Source organism: Dermacentor variabilis, chromosome 3 (assembly GCF_050947875.1).
Source record: "Dermacentor variabilis isolate Ectoservices chromosome 3, ASM5094787v1, whole genome shotgun sequence".
In the NCBI taxonomy this organism is placed as follows: domain Eukaryota; kingdom Metazoa; phylum Arthropoda; class Arachnida; order Ixodida; family Ixodidae; genus Dermacentor; species Dermacentor variabilis.
The window spans coordinates 82,397,158-82,416,518 of NC_134570.1; the positions used below are offsets into that span (position 1 = coordinate 82,397,158).

At 45.8% G+C, this 19,361-nt stretch overlaps 1 protein-coding gene across 1 annotated transcript in view; it reads left to right on the forward strand.

The window, feature by feature from the left end:
* The first annotated feature begins 7,590 nt into the window (after positions 1-7,590).
* LOC142574019 (uncharacterized) overlaps positions 7,591-19,361 on the forward strand; it is a 59,778-nt gene continuing 48,007 nt past the window's right edge. The window contains exons 1-4 of the mRNA XM_075683212.1: positions 7,591-7,867; positions 11,655-12,106; positions 12,992-13,261; positions 14,538-14,646. Of these exons, the coding sequence (XP_075539327.1) occupies positions 7,756-7,867; positions 11,655-12,106; positions 12,992-13,261; positions 14,538-14,646 (943 nt within the window). The 5' untranslated portion in view covers positions 7,591-7,755. The remainder of the gene's footprint in view (positions 7,868-11,654; positions 12,107-12,991; positions 13,262-14,537; positions 14,647-19,361) is intronic.

The window sequence follows — 19,361 nt, forward strand, 5'->3', positions numbered from 1 at the left end:
TGCCTGCTCCTGGAACAGGCGACCGTCCTCCGTTAGACGCTGCTTTTTAAAGCTGACGGCAGGCGGCGAAACTGATTTATGCTTGCGCCGTTGCGGCAGCTGTTTGCCCCCTCAAGGGCACAGGCAAATTTGCGTTTTTTTTTCTTACAAGCAAGGCACTTAACTGTGCCAAGTGTAAAGTCGACGCCAAAATGCGATCGCTCTACAAAATTTGAGCAAGAACAGAGCAGCCGTTTGCACGTTTTTTCCACAGGGGTTTGCAGAACAGTGCACAAAGTTTGCACATTCCATTGTGGCCGCAATGATGGTACAAACAGACCACAACGTTTTTAGATTCTAAATCTAAAGCGTTGACAGACCACCACGCCCCACAGAAGCCTTCGTACGAGGCAATACCCCTCTAAAGGACACTGCTTCACAGAAGTGGTGCCTTTTCGGACTGTTACCTCAGATTTTGGCTTCTAAAATTATAGAGGGAAACGAAGGCTGGGAGGTTTACCTCCTATTCAGGGAAGTTATAGGCATGCTTTTGTACGATGAGCTTCCCTCAGAGTCTCTTGTTTATATGGAGGTGAAAATTCAAGAATTTCTCCGTTCATTCGTTACCCGCTACCCAGAAGCCCGCATAATCCCTAAATTACATTACCTTGTGCACTACCCACGCATGATCTCTTTTCGGACCACTCAAACAAATCTGGCGTATGAGGTTCAAGGCATCAAAGATGAAAAACTTCAAAAACATATGTAAAACACTTGCAGAGCTTCACCAACTTTCTCAAAGCTATGAATTCCGTGAGATTGTCTTCAACCAACGCCACACCATGTCAGGCCTGAAACCTGTGCGAAGATCTGTTTTACGTACGTGCATTGAGGAGCGCCTGCCTGCAGGTAACGTATGGCAGGCGAAGTCAGTCACTATGCCGCAAATGGCATACCATGTGGGAGATGTGCTTTTAATGACCAAGGGAGACGAAATTGACTTATGGGGTTTTACGTGCCAAAGCCACTTTCCGATTATGAGGCACTTGTAGTGGAGGACTCTGGAAATTTCGACCACCTGGGGTTCTTTAATGTGCACCTAAATCTAAGTACGCGGGTGTTTTCGCATTTCGCCGCCATCGAAATGCGGCAGCCGTGGCCGGGATTCGATCCCGCGACCTCGTGCTCAGCAGCCCAATACCATAGCCGCTGAGCAACCACGACGGGTAAGGCAGACGACCCACAATTTGGACAGATTGCAGGTATTTTTGCGGCTCAGGGTGAGGTTCTGTTCTTGTTAGACAAGATGGGACTTGTTGAATTCAGGAGACATCGATAAGCACGTAAGGTATCTAAACGCAATGTAGTCTGTGCGGCGCAGCCAGAAGATGAGGTATTACCAGAGTTCCTCGATCTTTATCTGGCAGGGAAAGTGGTACCCAGATGTGAATTAGTGGTTTCATTAAAAATTGTAATATTTGCTTAGCTTTATGTTATGAACTCTAAGTGGGTGTACTTCACAGTTTGTGTTCTGTTGACGTTGTGTGTATATTCGTGTTGTATTTTTTTCTTGTTTTTTCCATTCTGTGCATGGGCAATCAATATTCATGCACTCCCCCCCCCCCCCCCCTTAAGGTATCTTTATGTACAAAATACATATTAATGTACAGTGCGTTGCATAAATATACCAACCAGTGTTATTACTTTTGGAGTTTGGTGTTGTACCACCCTGCTTCAATTATTTCTTACTGAAAAATTAAAAAAACAATTTGCCTTTCTTGCTATCCTGATTATGCTGTAATACAGCACTGCATGAAACGCATTTTACTTTTTGCGGCTATAGAGTTGAACTCGGGTAGTTACATATCGTGCTCTTTCCTTTGGTATAGTCAATCAGTTATTTGATTGAGTGAACCAACGAATCCACATTCACTGCAACCTATAACATCATATGTGCCTTTCACTGACTCCCTTCAAGCAGCATGGGAGTCATCCATTTCATGCGTCATTCCCGACTTTGTTTTGTGACTACCCTTGGAAAAAAAGGTAGTCAGCGACTGAAAAAAGAGAGTCGAGGTAGTCGTGACCCTCTTTTGACTCTCTTTTTTTTAAGAGTGCACTATACGCATTTGCACACCGTACACACTAGATCGATCAATGTTGTCACTTTCAGAGGGCATGCGCACCTGCCATGCGGGCACCAGGATGTCAGTAGTCCTTACCTGATTTCCGCTATACAAATGAGGAATGCTTGAGGTTGTTGAAAGGGATCGCTGGGTGTGCGTTCTAAACCGTATTTCTGCCGTATGGCCTTACACAACCAGTGCAATGTCGGTTTGTGGTGAAGAAACTGTAGGACACCTGTGCTATGCTGCCCGTCCTTCGAAAATAAACGATTTTCCCACCGCATACTTCTACACCAGACCCGCTGAATACCTTTCTTTCTGGATGATATATTGGGGCCGTGGCTTTAGCATATCGCAGCTGAAGAAGCTACAAACGTGCTGCTGAGGATACGGAAGGCAACCGGAGTGGGCGACCATCTGTGAGACAGGGCTGAGAATTCTTATTATTTGGACGACTCCAGTGCCCATTACCTGTCGACTTCCTCTCGTTCTCTTAATTTTTTCCTCCCTTTCCCTCAGGAGAGCATACCAACAGGGCCCAATTCTAATTAAAACCCATGCCTTTAATTTCTTCTTTTTCTCTGTCTTATGTGCTCATAGATTTCAAGAATGTTGCGGTTTTACCACGATTACGTTCTAATGGTTATGCCTTGTCCTTGTTTGGCATATCGTGAGGTGTCTACACGATTCAATCTATAGTTACTCTTCAGTCTGTTCGAGACTAATAATAGCTGGATCGTTTGTGGCATGCGTGGCTTAGCGAAATTCTTTTGGACATCAGTGTACTCTAGAGTGCGCACAAATGCACCAGCAATTGTGAAAAAAAAACAAGAAAACAACAACAAAACAATGTACAAATGAGTGGGCCATTCAAAGCGGCCGTCAGTGCATGCATACAGACGAGCAGAAAACGCGCTAGCTTTGTGCACAGTCAACTCACAGGCATACTTCGACGGCAGATATTCAACGCTTCGAAGTAACCGTGTGACGGCAGAAAGCGAGAAATTCATATTAACGCCGCATTTGTTCCACGAATATCAGCTTGACGTTATGAAGGCGTTCACTCGGTGGTGGCATTTAAAAGCCACGGCCATGACAAGAATAATAAAAAGCGAGAGAAGCGAGACGGAAAGCTCGCGGAGCAGCGATGCGAGCGTTTGCCGGGGGCAATACGACAACGGCTGCCTGGATTTCTTTGTGCGGTGAGAATTGCCTCTTTCTTTTTGAACCGTGCTTTCGAACAACAACCTCTGAGCATGTGCCGGAAAGAGCCGCACGCGAGTTCACGCTTTTGTTTTTTGCTCGCGGTTTCTCTCAATAGTTTTAATATTACGCACTGGTTTAGCTATGAAGCAAAACTGTAGGTTTGTGCAGCGGTGTCCTTTCTAGGTGTTCCGCTGTGCAACCTTGAAAAGGACCGTTGAATGCTAAAAAATGATGGTCATGATAGGACTGCTAAAAAAGGAACAACAAGAAATTGGACTGTACAGTTGTCTCATGGTCATGTTAGCGACACCGCAGTGATTCAGCAATCAAGACAGCTAGAGGGTGCGCAGTCAGACCGGGCAAATAAAATAGTGCTAGTTATTTGGCTCGCAGAAAATACAAATGCCATGAAATCTTATCATGAAAATGGAGTCCAGCTATCGATAACGTTGTTCTCGTTATCTCCCTGTCTGCATCTATGCATGCGATTCGGATCTACTTTCTAAGCTTTCCTGCCAACCGGCTAGTGGCAACGTACACAGAGACGAATGCGAATGCACTGCCGGCCAACATCATTGTATCTCCATCTGTTGGACTTTCTTTCAGGATTCTCGCGTTGTGGAAATAATAAAACTGACAAGAATGGAGCGGGGGCCCTATAAAGTAAAACTATTCCAACGTGTTTCTATTCCAATCTTCTTACGTCAAATTTGCGTAACCGCCGACGTAAGCATCGGGTGGTGACCCACAACGTCACCTCAAGAGCCCATTTAAGCGCCCTCTTAGTTTATAGAAGGTCACTTTTCTTTGCTTTGAAAACAAATAATGTTGCCTAGATTGAGCGCTTTTTTGTTTGTGATTGGCTTCCAGGAGGCGAGGAGCACGCTCAAGTGGAGAGGGTTCGATGGGGCCAAGCCAGCGGCCGGAAAATAGATAACCGGATTGGTCCGGTTTCCCTTACTTAGCTTGCGGTGGCTGGTCGAAAATCGCGGTGGCGTGCAACGGACGGTTAAGAATGACGCTAAAACGGATCTTCAGCAAGGAAAATTTGACAGATCGAGGTCGTAAACGTGCGGAAAGTGCTCGAACACATTGCACGGCCACGCAAGAAGGTCTATTACACGCAAATAAACCAATGTTCTCCGGCAAGTGCGAGTAGACAGCGCCTGAGCGATCGGCGGCAGCGATCTTTTATTCCTTTCGGAACGGAGCAGCCTGCGGCTATTCAGCAAGAAATTCAGTTTGGTTCGGCATATTAATGCATCTTTAACTCGTACAGGTCATTTTGACGCGGTGTGTTTTCGTGGTTTTGTAACGTCGTGTGACAGGCAGCTGAAGGGGGCCAACCTGAGAACTTTTTGACCAATAGCCGTGGGCTAATGGTGAGAAGGCATCGAATGAGAAATAACTATATTTCTTTTGTTCGGTCCAATCATACGCAATGAGTGTGTACATGTCATATCAGATTGGGAACGATCGCGGTTTTCGCGACGTTACGCGACAAACGGGTGAAGTGGGGGTGGTCCAAAAAAGCTCTTGACCGATCGCGGAGGACTGATTGCAGAATTGGAATAGAAAAGTTTGGAATAGTTTTACGTTATAGCGCCCCTGGTTTCACCACCTAGTTGCAAATAATCACAACTGCTGAATTATTTTGGGAAGACACGATGGGGCCTTTCCGTTCAACCTTTCGTTGCGCTTCGTAATCTCCTTGAGTGCTGCCGCAGCTGCTGTTAGATTAATTTGCAAGCAGGTACTGCAAAGAGGGTGCTACGTGTGTACTTGAACAGGTATGCGTATCGAGTGTGTTTGTGCTATTATTTAATAAGCGACGCGTACCTTATATTTGGTTAAAACAGCCTGTCGACCGCCCGAGCTAAGAGGGTGCGTCGTTGTGAGCAATACATTAAAAACAAGTAAGTGCACGCGCTAATGTAACATATCAAATTTACGTTCATATACATATTTTTTTTATTTATAGCGCGCACAAGTCTATTTAGAATACCGAAAGCTGTAAGATCAGGCAGTACAAATCTCGAAAGGACGAAAAATACTAGTCATAAAGCCAGTCAATGTGATCCCAATAATATAAATTTTATTATTGAATGATGTCATTATAGGAGCACTTTAAGGCCCTACGGTCGCTTGCGTCATCCTGACGATACGACCGCCGAGTTTTTCCAGAGTCTGTACATACGCATGTTGTAGTCGCAGCTCATAGAATATCTTATGACAGAGCATCAAAAAGTGTCGATAGAAGAGTTCCGAAAAATAAAAGGCGTCATTCTGAAATATTGTGCTGTGTGCGAACTAGCATGATGCTCTGTGCCCGATACACAACACTGGAGCCACTTTCTTTTTCTGAATGTTGGACTTGACCAACGTCACAGCCAACGTCACACCAACGAACGTCACCAACGCCACAGATTGATTGCAGCCGCGAAGGCGGCTGCAATCATTCTTACTTGCCTTCCTCTATACATCTTCGCGATCAGTCCGAAGCACCTCGCACGAAACTCCCACCGATTTCCTTTCTGGCAGGATCTCTAGAGTATCAGTTTTTCGCAGGTACAGTGGCGCCTCACTGAGCGAGACCGGGCTTACACGAGGCTGAGAGCCAGCAGAGCCAACCCAGTTGCTCGAAACAAACTATATGGGCGCACTGCACGTGACCGAGCCTACGTGCTTTCAGGGGCGTCCCTGTTCCTGGGCGTCCACTTCGTTCCTGTGCCCCCATTTTCCCTAGGATATAGCCCCGGCCTCGCCTTCGCCTCGCTGTCGATGTGCTTACTGGGAACCATTTTCTAGACTGACTCAGACTAAACAGCGAATATGTTTCTAAAAGAGCAGATGGGAGTAAGCACGGTACTGTAAGTAGTCCCTCTTCATTCATCCTCCACCATGCCGCTCTCTAAATATCGAACGTCACCCTTTCCAAGTAAATACATTGCCATTCTTTTTTCAACTCGTCGTGAATTTTTTTCTTCTGTGTGGTGTTATTGCATGGTTAACCAAGGTTCGAAAACAAATCAATCGATTTGCCGTAAAAGATAAAGGGAAAACAAGTACAGCAGAAACAAAGCCTTGCCGAACAAGTCCAACCGCGGAACGAATTAAGTTCGTTCAGCGATGCGCCGCTGTATAGTGAACGCAATGTAATCTGGCAGTACTAATCGATTTCGTCAAATGTGCACCTCAAGGACACACGGCAGGGATATTTTTCATCGCGCAATAAATAATTTGCTAGCGATAGTGTAGCCACATAGACGGCTGCGTGAAATATATTGTGTGCGAAATGCGAACTGTTGGGCATCCCAACTGGCAACAGTCCATATCTGCCACAGCGAAATTGAAAAAAAAAAAGAAAGCGCCGCCGTTGCAGTTTGCCAGAAGTGACGCAGCGCCTGGATGTGGCGTGATAATAACATACGTGCGTACTTCCACTTGCTGTGTATGCCGTGGGCAGCTGCTATTATAAGAAATTTTCGCATATTTAATAGGTGACAAATTCCACTCAGACAGCTCATGGCATGCAGAACGCGATTCCACGATTGACGTCACATCTACCCTAACGTGCGGCTTCCAGGAACATCTTTGGAATGCTTGTGTTCGGCCACGGGGTCAGCGAAACGCTGTTATTTAAATGTATACTTGGTTGCTAGCCTGAGGGCTTTGGCGTAATCACTTTGGTGACGTACATACATCATCAATTTTTGACAAATACAGGTTCAGAAATGTTGTCGGCGTAGGCCTTTTTTAGTGTTTTATACCGAACATCAAATTGCCAGGAGATTCCCTAGGCATGAATCTAAAATGCCACGGTCTGAAAGCGACCTATTCTCACAGTTTGTCTTCAGGATATATTTGACAGCGCTCGCGGTGTTTGACATAAGCACACATTAGCGCTGATAACTGGGCAGGCATTGTCGCGTCGCAAAAAGTACACAAGTGGTAGTCACTGACTCGCGGAAAGAGCTGCCTGTCCATGATGTCAAATGTCGAACTATAAAGGGCATGGCTACATGCGCATTTCAGCCTCCTCAGCCTTTCTCGAAATGCGGCACCTGACGAAACGCGATAGGATCGATTTCGATTTGTAATATTACGTGGATTGAGTACTAATGAGGTCTCCTCATCAAAAAGCGGACTGCTGTGCTTAGGCACAGCAGTCCGCTTTTCACGACCTATTTCACGACCTCGCGCTCTGTCTCGCAGCGTAAGTTATATAACCGATTTGGCGTTTCTACGTCGCAGGTGCGAGTGACTTGAAGTCCGGGCCAAGTTCGACTCGGGAATGAGACGCGTCCTCGCCTCGCAAGGTCCACCGTTACCAGGCAGTGGCCGTTTTACGCGCAGGCGCAGCAGCGACAACGGTGGGGCCCGGCCGGTCACAGCGGCGATATCGCGTCGCTCCTGAGTGCAGAGTTTTCACGGTGCCACTAAAATGGCGAGGAAACCGCGGCGCCGGCATCCGCGGCGCTACAGCATTATGCGTCGCACGGAACGTGTTCGTGTATTGGCAGTGCCGAGATATCTACAGGCGGCTCTTGCCTTTGGTGAGACAGCGAGATGTTTTGTTAGTGCCACTTTTGAATTTCAGTTGCGTTAGGATTAATTAATATTTGGGGTTTTACGTGCCAAAACCACTTTCTGATTATGAGGCACGCCGTAGTGGAGGACTCCGGAAATTTTGACCACCTGGGGTTCTTTAACGTGCACCTAAATCTAAGCACACGGGTGTTTTCGCATTTCGCCCCCATCGAAATGCGGCCGCCGTGGCCGGGATTCGATCCCGCGACCTCGTGCTCAGAAGCCCAACACCATAGCCACTCAGCAACCACGGCGGGTTGCGTTAGGATCGAGACAAGCTTGTGCTCTTTCTTTTAACGCCCGAGTATTTATAGGCATGTCCTTACCAACCTTGTTTCCCGGGCTTTCTGACCTCTACGCAATATTGAAGCGGATGCCGCGTGTGTCGGAGTAACGATAATTCGTACGAAGCGGTGCGTGTATGTTGTGAAGTTATAGTGCACGTGACGTATACGCCCATAGTGCATGCGCGTATACATAGTTGACTGTTTCCAATCACTTTACCAGCCCTCGCGTGACGCTGTATATCCATCCCACGCAGCGAGGCTTGCGTGCGTCGGGAGATGGTACGAAACGCAGGAATGCGCAGGGATGAAAACACACGAGAGTACACAAATCTGTTAGCAAAAGTAAGTCACAAGTGACCCCCAAGTGACCACTCCCTGGCCGAGAGCGTAGCGAACACCTTGCACTTCCAGCATGCTGCCCTTTGTTCGCTGAGGACTGTACCTTCGTGTGGAGGCAGTGCTGCTGCTTCCGCAGCGCGACTGAAGGTTCGTCGATGTTTTTCATTGACGAGCGCTTAGCCCCGATCACTCGGAAGTCAAAATAGCGAGCGAAACCAGCTTTATCGATGCTTGCGCAGCAACGTGTTACTGAAAGCTTTCTTGTGGGCAGCGTTTGTCCTGCATCTTGTCTCGTTTGAGAGGACGTCATCGCTCGCTTGTCGAACAAGGCACGGATGATATACCAGAGAGGAAAGATAAGATTAAAATACTGCATTGCTCTAGTAGATAACTTGTGTCCCTATTTAATATGAGCTGTTCTTTCTTTAACATTAAGAAAATAATTACACGTTTCTCGTCGCAGTGGATGAAACGATGTCAGTAGAAAATTACGCGTCACGTGGGGCGCCCTTTCACTCTACATTTATTCATTTATTTTCAGATGCTTTCATCCCACATTTGCCTGACTGCTAACGGTGATTTATCATTTGTTTCGGCTGCCGATTTTGGCAGGAAGAGTGACACGCTTCACAAAACTACGGGTTACATATTTTGTTCTGTGATTATCACAGAAACGAATAAAAACTAAGCGGAGCGTTCGTTGGGGCGAAGCCTAAGACAAGTAGGGTGATTGAGTATGACTGACTGACTGTTACTGCCGACCTATGTCTAAGATACGAGCGAGAAAATGTGGCGCCTGATTACTCTCCTTTAGGTGAGCTGCTACAGAGCCTCTAACGAGCATTTAAATGACCCTTATTCTTATCGTTGCGGAAGCGGAAGAATTGCGTGCCCCGAGCTGCGTGCTACGGCACGTACGCATATAATGAATCGGCTTATCGAGGGTGACCGTCTTTAAGTTTTACGGAATGCTTAAAAAATCGCCCTTGGCAGAGAGCGTAGTTCTTGTCCTTGAGCTAGATTATTCGAAGAGGCGGACATTGCTAGCACGAGAAATGGAAACACATGTTCACCTGATTAGCGAAAATTCGCTTATGAACTTCTCAATAAATTATTTTGTGGCGCATACTGCAATTTACGAATTGTAGCCGGTGATCCTGCAAGACGTATCCACTTGAGATGAATTTCCAGGATGACGCCAGTTTCGTGATATTATTTCTCGACGTGTGGAACGAAATACATGGGCGTTCGAGTTACATTTGTGCTTCAGTGAAGAAAAGAGTGTTTTGTTGGAAAAGTAGGCCACGGCGGCCGCATTTCGATGGGGCGAAATGCGAAAACACCCGTGTGCTTAGATTTAGGTGCACGTTAAAGAACCCCAGGTGGTCAAAATTTCCGGAGTCCTCCACTACGGCGTGCCTCATAATCAGAAAGTGGTTTTGGCACGTAAAACCCCAAATATTATTATTATTATTAATATGTTGGAAAAGTAAGTGGAACAGTGAATTTTTAGGGGAAGTTTAATAGCGCATATCTCCTAACTGGCGTCATTCTGGAAATCCATTCCAACTGGATATGCTTTGCAAGCTCACCGGCTACAATTGGTAAATTGCAATACGGGCCGCAAAGTAACTAATTCAAAAGATAATTAATGAATTTTTGTCGATCAGTTGAATATGCGTTTTGATTTCAAGTGAATGTCCATCTTACTGAATAATCCTGCTCCAAGACTAGACGTATGTTATCCGCAACCGGCTATTTTTAAAAAGTCCATAAAACCTAAACATGATCAACCGATATAGCCATCTATGCTACTCCAACCATTTGCCCGTGACCGTCTTTTCTCTCTACGGCCTTACATAACGAAACAATAAATGTTGCCTAATATTTTCAGTAAAACAAATATAGGCATTAAAGCGTATAACTCTTTTTAAGAAAGCGATGCTATCTTGGTTTTATTCACGTATTTTTGGGTTAAGTTTTGGAGATAACTTCCTCTCCGACTAAATTGGGCTGATTCCGGTGACAGTGTGGGAGTTAACCTGGCCGATCTAGCAGTAGGTGTATAGAAAAGTTGGCCTATGGTGTGCAAAAGAATTATAGTAGAAGTGGTGAGGAGATAGGGAAGGAGTGACCTTGGCGTATACGAGATCGGGGGGGGGGGGGTGCGTCGCAAATGTGGGTGCTCAAGCAAGAACTCTGCAGAATTTCAGCGAATTTCAAAGAAACGAATGTTAGTCTCTGGCAATATAAATGGTTTATGCTAAAGATTGCCCTAATTTATTTTTGCACTTTAGATATATTATGGCCGCCTAGGCTACTACAGTGAACGTGAGGGCACAAACACAAGAAGAATAGAGTGATAACGAGTTAAGGGCCAGAAAAACAGAGAAGGCGCTCTTCGTCAGCACCGCATCTTGCATATTTTTTTGTTTTTTGCATCGAGGAAGTTTGGAAGTCTCTGAACCCATCACTCACAGCGGTTTCTTCTTCATCCTCGCCTGAGGATGCCCTCGCCTACTATTGAAATAAAAGGTAAAGAATAATCGTGTTGCGCCCTTCATTGCTTTTCATCAAGGAGCACGAGGCAGTCGTAAACCACGAGGATGATGAAAAGAAACAAGGGCCTATTCGAAGAAAAAAAAAAAGAAACATAACTGTCTCACTGAGTGGCGGACATCACAAGCGCAGTGTCTAGCGACGCGGTGAAGGACGTCAAGCGATATAAAAAGTTGTTCAATGCCTGTGAGATGCCGCCGTTGAGTCTTGCTCAGTATTGCTATTTTGGGCCCTTCCGAATTCGCGCCCTTTGTAGATGTGCCGAAATCCACCATGCTGGCGTTTTTAGGCATTCAGAGAGGATAAGGTGGATATTTTCATAACACGCCGCAATTAGACACTGTCCCAAATAGCGTCCCGTGTCTTTCAGATTATTACTTTTTCTTGGCCCGTCATTGGATTGCTTGCTGATTAACCTGCGCTACAAACCAGTTCACATCTGGCAACAAATGACCGAAACCGCGTCACCCAACGACAAATACAACGTTTATACACAACTGTTATTTGCGCGCTTATTTGCCTAATGAAGGAACTGGTTCTCACCGTGACACTTCTCTCTCCTCTACAGCACTATTCCTGAACCTGTTGCCTACAACCGGTAGCACAGATGCGGCTGCTGAAGCAGTGAGCGAAGTGCCTCAACATGGGGACGCCAATGGCACAACAGCGGCTGCTGAAGCAGTGAGCGAAGTGCCTCAACCTCGGGACGCCAATGGCACAACAGCGGCTGCTGAAGCTGTGAGCGAAGTGCCTCAACATCGGGACGCCAATGGCACAACAGCTGCTGCTGAAGCAGTGAGCGAAGTGCCTCAACCTCGGGACGCCAATGGCACAACAGCGGCTGCTGAAGCAGTGAGCGAAGTGCCTCAACCTCGGGACGCCAATGGCACAACAGCGGCTGCTGAAGCAGTGAGCGAAGTGCGTCAACATCTGGACGCCAATGGCACAACAGCTGCGCCTGAAGCACCGCAGGTCTCCAATGCGCCGTGCAACATTTCGTACATTCAAGTTTCAGAAAACGTGAGGCTGCCAACAAGCTTCTTCATTTTTTTTGCATCGATTGCTACTAATGACATCACTTGTACGTCGCGATCTTTGCACAACAAACTTCAGATAATCTCTACAACCAATTGCCACTGGTAGGTGGTTTGTCTGCAAATTTAACGAAGTGTAACTTTTTTTTTGTCTTCAAGTAGCGAAACATTGCTTATAGGTTTGATCGTGTCACATCGCTCATCGGACAATGAATGACTCAACGCCTGTCCATGCTGTTACATATGTTACAGAAATTCTGTTTTCTTCCTATTGCCATTCGGTGGCTTTCAATTGACTTCCTGTTCAGATCACAAGCAAGGCATTAAAACAAACAATCTGTGCTTGAAAGAACTTGCTAATTTGATTGAAAGAATGCATGTTTATGACACGCGCGAAATCACTTTTTGGTTTACGCCACGGACCCGTACTATGGCCAACAAATGATCGCATATACATTGCTTACTCTTTTAAACAACCAGCATTGTTTTCTGTAATGCTGCTGCTGTTAGGTTTTGATTTTGTCTTGGAAAGTTTCTCCAAGTTTTGATAAATTTTGATGTCGTGCATAAAAGTAAAGTATTTCCGTTTTAATGTTAATTTCAACACTTTTAGTTTTATTTTTCAAACGTATAGTTCTTGGCATTGTAAGCTTGTCGCATACGAACATTTCCTGTTGCCCCTGTGAAAGTGCAACTATCGGGTACAGACCCCGTCAAGCTTCAGCATTCTTGTACGTGCTGCAACGTACCATAATGCCGAAATGAAATGAAACGCAACAAATTATTGCGAATTTATTGCGAAGCCACTTTGCCGCCAATTTGCCACCGCCACCTTGCATCTTCTTGTCTCTTGTTGTCTTTGCAAAAAAAGGTGTCCGTGGCCAGCAAGTGCAGGTGCAGAGAAGGCAACGCAAGTGAGTCGGAAGACGACGAGGATTACGATTCCTACGAGGACGACAGTTTGTACGACATCGTCCGGTTCTCGGAACCCGATGAAGAGACGACCGGGCCAACAGAAACCGACACGAAAGTGACCACGCCAGACGTCACCACCAGCCGTGGCCTTGATCCTGAAACTGCCACGCCAAAAAGCCGCACCAGAAAAAGAAGTGTCATGCTCGAAGATGGAGCACGTTGCGTGGTAAGACGCGAGATTTGCATTGCGGCGAACAGTAGCTGAGCGCTTGTTTTGTGAAGATCTTTTCCATCCAATTTCGATGTTTTTCTTTATACCTGAAAGATAGAGCTAGCTGGTTCTGCGTTAGGTGCATTGTAAGATTTTCCAGCGAAAGAAGAAACACGAGGGAGGGCAGCAAATGGACAGAAAGACGCTGTAATCCAGGACAGAAAACCAGCATCTTTCTGTCCACTTCCTTCCTTTCTTAGTGTTATTTCGCTGGAAATTCGTGTACGATGCACTTAACAATGTTTCCTTATTAGTATCGACGAGTGGCCGTCCCTACGAATACGCCCCATTGTACAACGATAATGCTCGCGATAGGCATTTTGTAGCGAAGACTATAATGCTTTCGTTCACTCAAGACTGGTTGGCGAGGCTAAAGTGTCGCCGACAAATCGCAGAAGTGCGCGTGACACCAAGCACCTCAAACTTGAAATATATATATATATATGATGTGTATTGTACTTCGCTACCGCGCCGTGGGAAACAAGTGCGTTTTGTTGGCGGTAATGCGTAATGCTGGGCCGCCGCTCTTGTAGTAATTATTATACAGAGTCATAGCGATAAACAAAATCACCCGTTTTCATGAGCATTTTACAACCACTGGGCTTTTATGTGTTATACCGCGTGCGTTTTCAACTGCACTGACCTATTTCATTGTTTACTACCTTCTTCTTCTCTTCTCTTTTCATTCCCTCCTCAGGCAGGCATTCCCTTCCTGTTTCCTTTGTGTGCTTGTATGTTTCAATAATAATAATAATAATAATACTAATAATAATAATAATAATAATAATAATAATAATAATAATAATAATAATAATAATAATAATAATAATAATAATAATAATAATAATAATAATAATAATAAAATTTTGGAATGTCTTGCGGTAAATTATTCGAAGTACATAAGTGGTTTTGAGATGGCAAAAGAAAACGAGACATACAAAACGTACAAAGCGCAAATGTACCCGGCGAAAAGGAACGGACGCGTAACATGTTGAACAAATAATGAGGTGCATGCATCTACAACTCAGTAAAACATTGCTTTAAGGGTTCTAGTTGGGGTCTTATTTTTGTCACAGATTTTTGTGCGCATTACATATGGAATCGCATGCACTGACAGCATTAACCTGTCTAATTCTTGCGATGGTAATCTTTGGGTGTGTTCAACAAAATGCCTGAACTAGGAAGGCCTATATTGATGATGCCGGCGTTGGTCTTCCCAATGAACTAACAGGCCGAGATAAACAACAGAGAAGCAGCTGTAATCACTGGAGTGTGCAGCGAAGGAAGTTGCACGAAAGTTGACACCATTTCTTACAAGCTGCCAAATGCACGACCAACCGGTAAGCTGAGTTTCTTTTGTTTGCACTTCAACAGATTGGATAAAAAATACGCCGTCACGGACGGCTAGTTCTTGCAAAGAACGTGGCTGCGTTCACGACAATACAAAGAATTGCGTGGTGCACTTTCCATGGTTTCGAGTTAGTCAGTGTGACTGTGTGTTCGTCGCATATGTGTCAGTGGAAAGTCTGGGAGGAAAAACTTCATGGACGATTACAATACTCCATAATGCGAAGTTTGAGCGCAGCTACATACGGGTTTTCATTTCGCGATATATTGACTGGCGCGCACGATCTGTCTCGTACGGCAAGTTGCAAACGAAGCTAAGTGTGACGCGACTGCCTCGCTCATCGGGAGATCACGCGAGAAAGCGCGCGGGTGACGCGTGGGCGCGATTCACAGCAGCCACCGCAGACAACCTTCGCTCATGGAGCGCTTTGGAGCCTGGCCTAACAGTTCATTAGCCCAGAAAGTAGTTCGAGCGCTTCTTCACTACCTGAAGGCAACAGACTTGACTGCCCGATTATAGACATCCTACACCTAACTTAGTGCATGTGAGAGTGCGGTTCAGACTCATGTTTTCTCTATCTCTCTCTCTCTTTCACTCCCCATTCCTCTCCCCACGTTAGGGTAGCAAACTGGACTCAGCCTGGTTAACCTCCCTGCGTTTCCTTCTTTCCTTCTCTCTATCTCTCTCTCTCTCTCTCTCTTGTTTCCATGCAGACGACGGGCGCCATCTTGTAGCGATAGTCACCGCAAGGCCCCTCGTGCGCGCCGCTACGCTTTTCTTCGTACGCTTTCGCCATGCCTTCCTGCTCCGTTTTCCTCCTCGCTCACTATTCAGTCTCGCCGCTTTTTCATCTCCCTCTTTGCTCCGCATTAGCTCTCATCTTTCGCTGTGCTCGTTCGCCCGGTTACGAGGTAGGACGCCGACGCTGACGTTCGCCGCAGGAACGGGCGTATGAGAGCTGTGCTCTAAAAGATGATAAGCGGACCTCTGGCACTGAACTGCTGCCATAACAACAGGCTTGTCACAGCCGGGTACCGTTTCCGAGAATAACATCTTTGTGATGCACACGACATTGTCCTCGTCCGGTGCATAGATAGATAGATAGATAGATAGATAGATAGATAGATAGATAGATAGATAGATAGATAGATAGATAGATAGATAGATAGACAGACAGACAGACAGACAGACAGACAGACAGACAGACAGACAGACAGATAGATAGATAGATAGATAGATAGATAGATAGATAGATAGATAGATAGATAGATAGATAGATAGATAGATAGATAGACAGACAGACAGACAGACAGACAGACAGACAGACAGACAGACAGACAGACAGACAGATAGATAGATAGATAGATAGATAGATAGATAGATAGATAGATAGATAGATAGATAGAAATAAACGGAGAGAGAGTGCTTTTTGATGAAAAGCAAATATTCTGTCATGCATGTGTATATATAGGAGGGGGTTAATGAATATTACCCCCTCTTCTGCAATAATAATTCGTAGTCCATCAGGTGCAAAGATTACACACTGATGCACATGTCAGCATGGGCTCTAATCTGGGGAACCCTCAGAATTTCCATTTCCAGTTTGGCCTTTGCGCATTTTCGCTTCGTCGAAAAATGCTGAGCAGTCGAATTCCCTCTCATGTCTTCTGCTGCCCTTCCGTACAACTTTAGCGCTTCCATTTGTATCAAAAGGAAACTCAATTTTGAGCTTTGTAACTGTTGTCACAGTAAAACTAGGCTTGCATTGGTCCGCGGCGGATAATAATGGCGCGCTGTGAGGCTTCATGCGCCCGCGCTCATACGGTGCGCGTCCTCGCACAAAGGGAACACTAAACAATTTAAACATCTTTGTATGGGCGCTCTTCAGATGCTGACGTAGGCAGTATGCGGTGACGCTTTTGACAGCATCGATGGCCTACTGGGGTTACCGAATTTTTCTCAGCCCCCAAAAGTACGTCAGACCTGGAAGTTTCCCGCTTAATTTCTCATACCGCAACGCAGTTATGAAGTACTGATTTCGTGAGAAAGCTTCTCTGACGTCTTAAGAGAGCTCGCAAAACAAAGCAGTAGGCATTTCAAGTAAGATCTATTTTTAAAGTGCGGGTATAGCCGCATGTACCAACACTTTCAATGCAAGCCTCATTAGAGTAAAAGTTGGTGACACTTCAAAGACGCTTCATTTATTACAACAATGACCGATAATGCAGGCATTTTGTCAAGAGCTGCCTAACGAATGCCACACAATTTCTTTTTTGCAAAATGTCATCGTTAGCACAGCTGATCATTAGGAAAAATTTCGATAGGCAGCGGCACAAAATAGTAACAACACCCTGGGAACAATGTGGCGTACAGCACGCAACATAGAGGCACCAGAAAGCTTGACAAAACACGAACAATCGCTTCCAATTTGCAGCAATTTATTATTTGCAGAGCACGGCACTCCACGGAGACGCGGCACATTGTTAAAACAGACTTACTGAACCTTGTTTTTAAGAAGTGCATGTCATTAAAACAGGTGTTGAGCTTGTACTCTGCCGAGAAATAGACATTATCGTTGATGACGGACAATGCTCAAATCCACATCGAGAAATTCACTACGCAAGTTAATACTACCGCGAAAAGCTGACGTCGATAGCGCAGTACTCGCCGGTGAGGAAGTTCAACACGGAAAAGAGGAATTGCACTGAACACGTTCGGCTCTTGTGCGCCGATACTCTATGGAAACGACGCACGTCAGTATTCCGACGAGAAACAAAACCGAGCGCAGAAAGACAAACACGACGGTCCAACATATATTCCGGTACAATTCGACCGAAGCTCGTCGAATTCTTGCATCATTCCGCGCCTCTTTGTCGGTTTTGCGAGCAACCCAGCCCGAAGGAAAGTTTCTCGCAGGCGCTAACATGTCGGCCTTGTTTGTTCCCCTCTTGACGCTGTATAGCTTCGTCGTGTTTGCAAGATCGACCGTTGGCATCTTTGATAGAAAAGCACGTTCCTCGACGCAGACTTCTCTGGGAGATCGCACTCGCTCGGTTTCTTTCACTTCGCTTCTATACTCTTCAGGCATGCGACGTGTTTGCGATGCATGACCCGGGAGAAGACCGGCAATGGAATTCACCAAGCGTTTCGTTCGTAAGAACTTATTTTCTCATTGGTCAGTCCCCTTCGGTAATGATACACTCGCTGTCACTATGCTATATGCTATATGCTCGTTCTTTTTTTGTGGCTCTGTGATCGGTTTTGTAAAACTCGCGTATACACAAGCGCCGCAGTTCGCGTTGGCGAAAGTTATGGCAACTTCATGAGTCACAGTGTGCACTTCACGTGTTTGGAAAATGGCACGGCCCATGTCGATGTCGCATGTGCGTCATTGTGCTCGCGACGAAAGCAAGCGCAGCTGGAGCTCGCGCTCTAACAGCATTGATCCGCAGCTGGAGAGAAAACGTCTACGTGCGGAATTTCCTTATAACTTTCACGTATGTGAGAGGTCTCTAATACGCCGTGCATTCGATGAGTTTCGGCTACTGATGCCATTTTAAGTTTGCCTCCAAACGTGTGCTATACGCGGAGACGGATGGTATTTCGCAAAGGAAAGTCTTAAAGCAGGTTGGAGGCAGGCGCTCGAACAGAAAGCAGCTGCTCTGGTAGGCATGCGGGCCCTAATTAAGCGATTTACAAGTGGGGCGTCTAGATTAGATCGAGCTATACGCTTCGAAGACTACACTCCAAATATGTCAATTCATGGTTCCTGTCATAATGCATCGAAGACGGAGCGGTGCTCGCGGCGGCGCAACTCGGGTGGGATTGCCTAACAAAATCGGAAGGCATGCTCGTTACCTGACAATGAAATCAAGGAGGTTGTGGTGTGGTAGTACGATCCATCAAATATTCGTTGTAGCGAGGTTTATATACTGCGCGAGTCGCACCTGTGGCTGGAACGACACTGCTGTCCGATGTGCTCGCTTCGCGTCAGTGTCAGATCAGTTCATGTGTAGTATTCAAGTGTGCTTCAGGCCTGCTTCCCCCTTGCCACTTGTACGACTCTATATAATGAATTCAAGTTATATATATATATATATATATATATATATATATATATATATATATATATATATATATATATAGGGTGTCCCAGCTAACTTGGAGCGAGATCTTGAAAAAACCTATGCGTTCTTCAGAACAGAAATTGCGTGGATGTTCTTAGCGTTTATCTAATCTTGCGGAACCATATTCTTGTTCGTCTTTTTGAGTACTTAGCCGCGATGAATTATTTACCTTTTTGAATATAGCTTGAAACGTTCAGGCGTCAATGGGAAAGTTGTGGATCTCCACAAATGTTGCCCAACCTAGGCACTTCCAACGAGATACACTTAGCGTGGTCATTTTTATTCAGGGAAAACGAAAGCCCGCGGAGTTGAAGAAATACCACGTGACAGCGCGCTCTGTGCGCCCGAATGCACCACGATTACAGCGCTCTCAACCGTGCCTTGTAAAAACACATCGCTCGCTTCGCGCCTTTCGTGCTGCTCACGACAGAGCTTCGCGTTGTGCTTGGTTCCGAGATAAACGCGAGTGGGTTCGGGCGGCAGTTGCAATACAGCGCGGCTCCCGTTTCTGCGGCGATAATTTCATTCTCACGCTAGCAGAATGCATGCGTAGAAAAAATAACAACCTCATGCGTTCTAA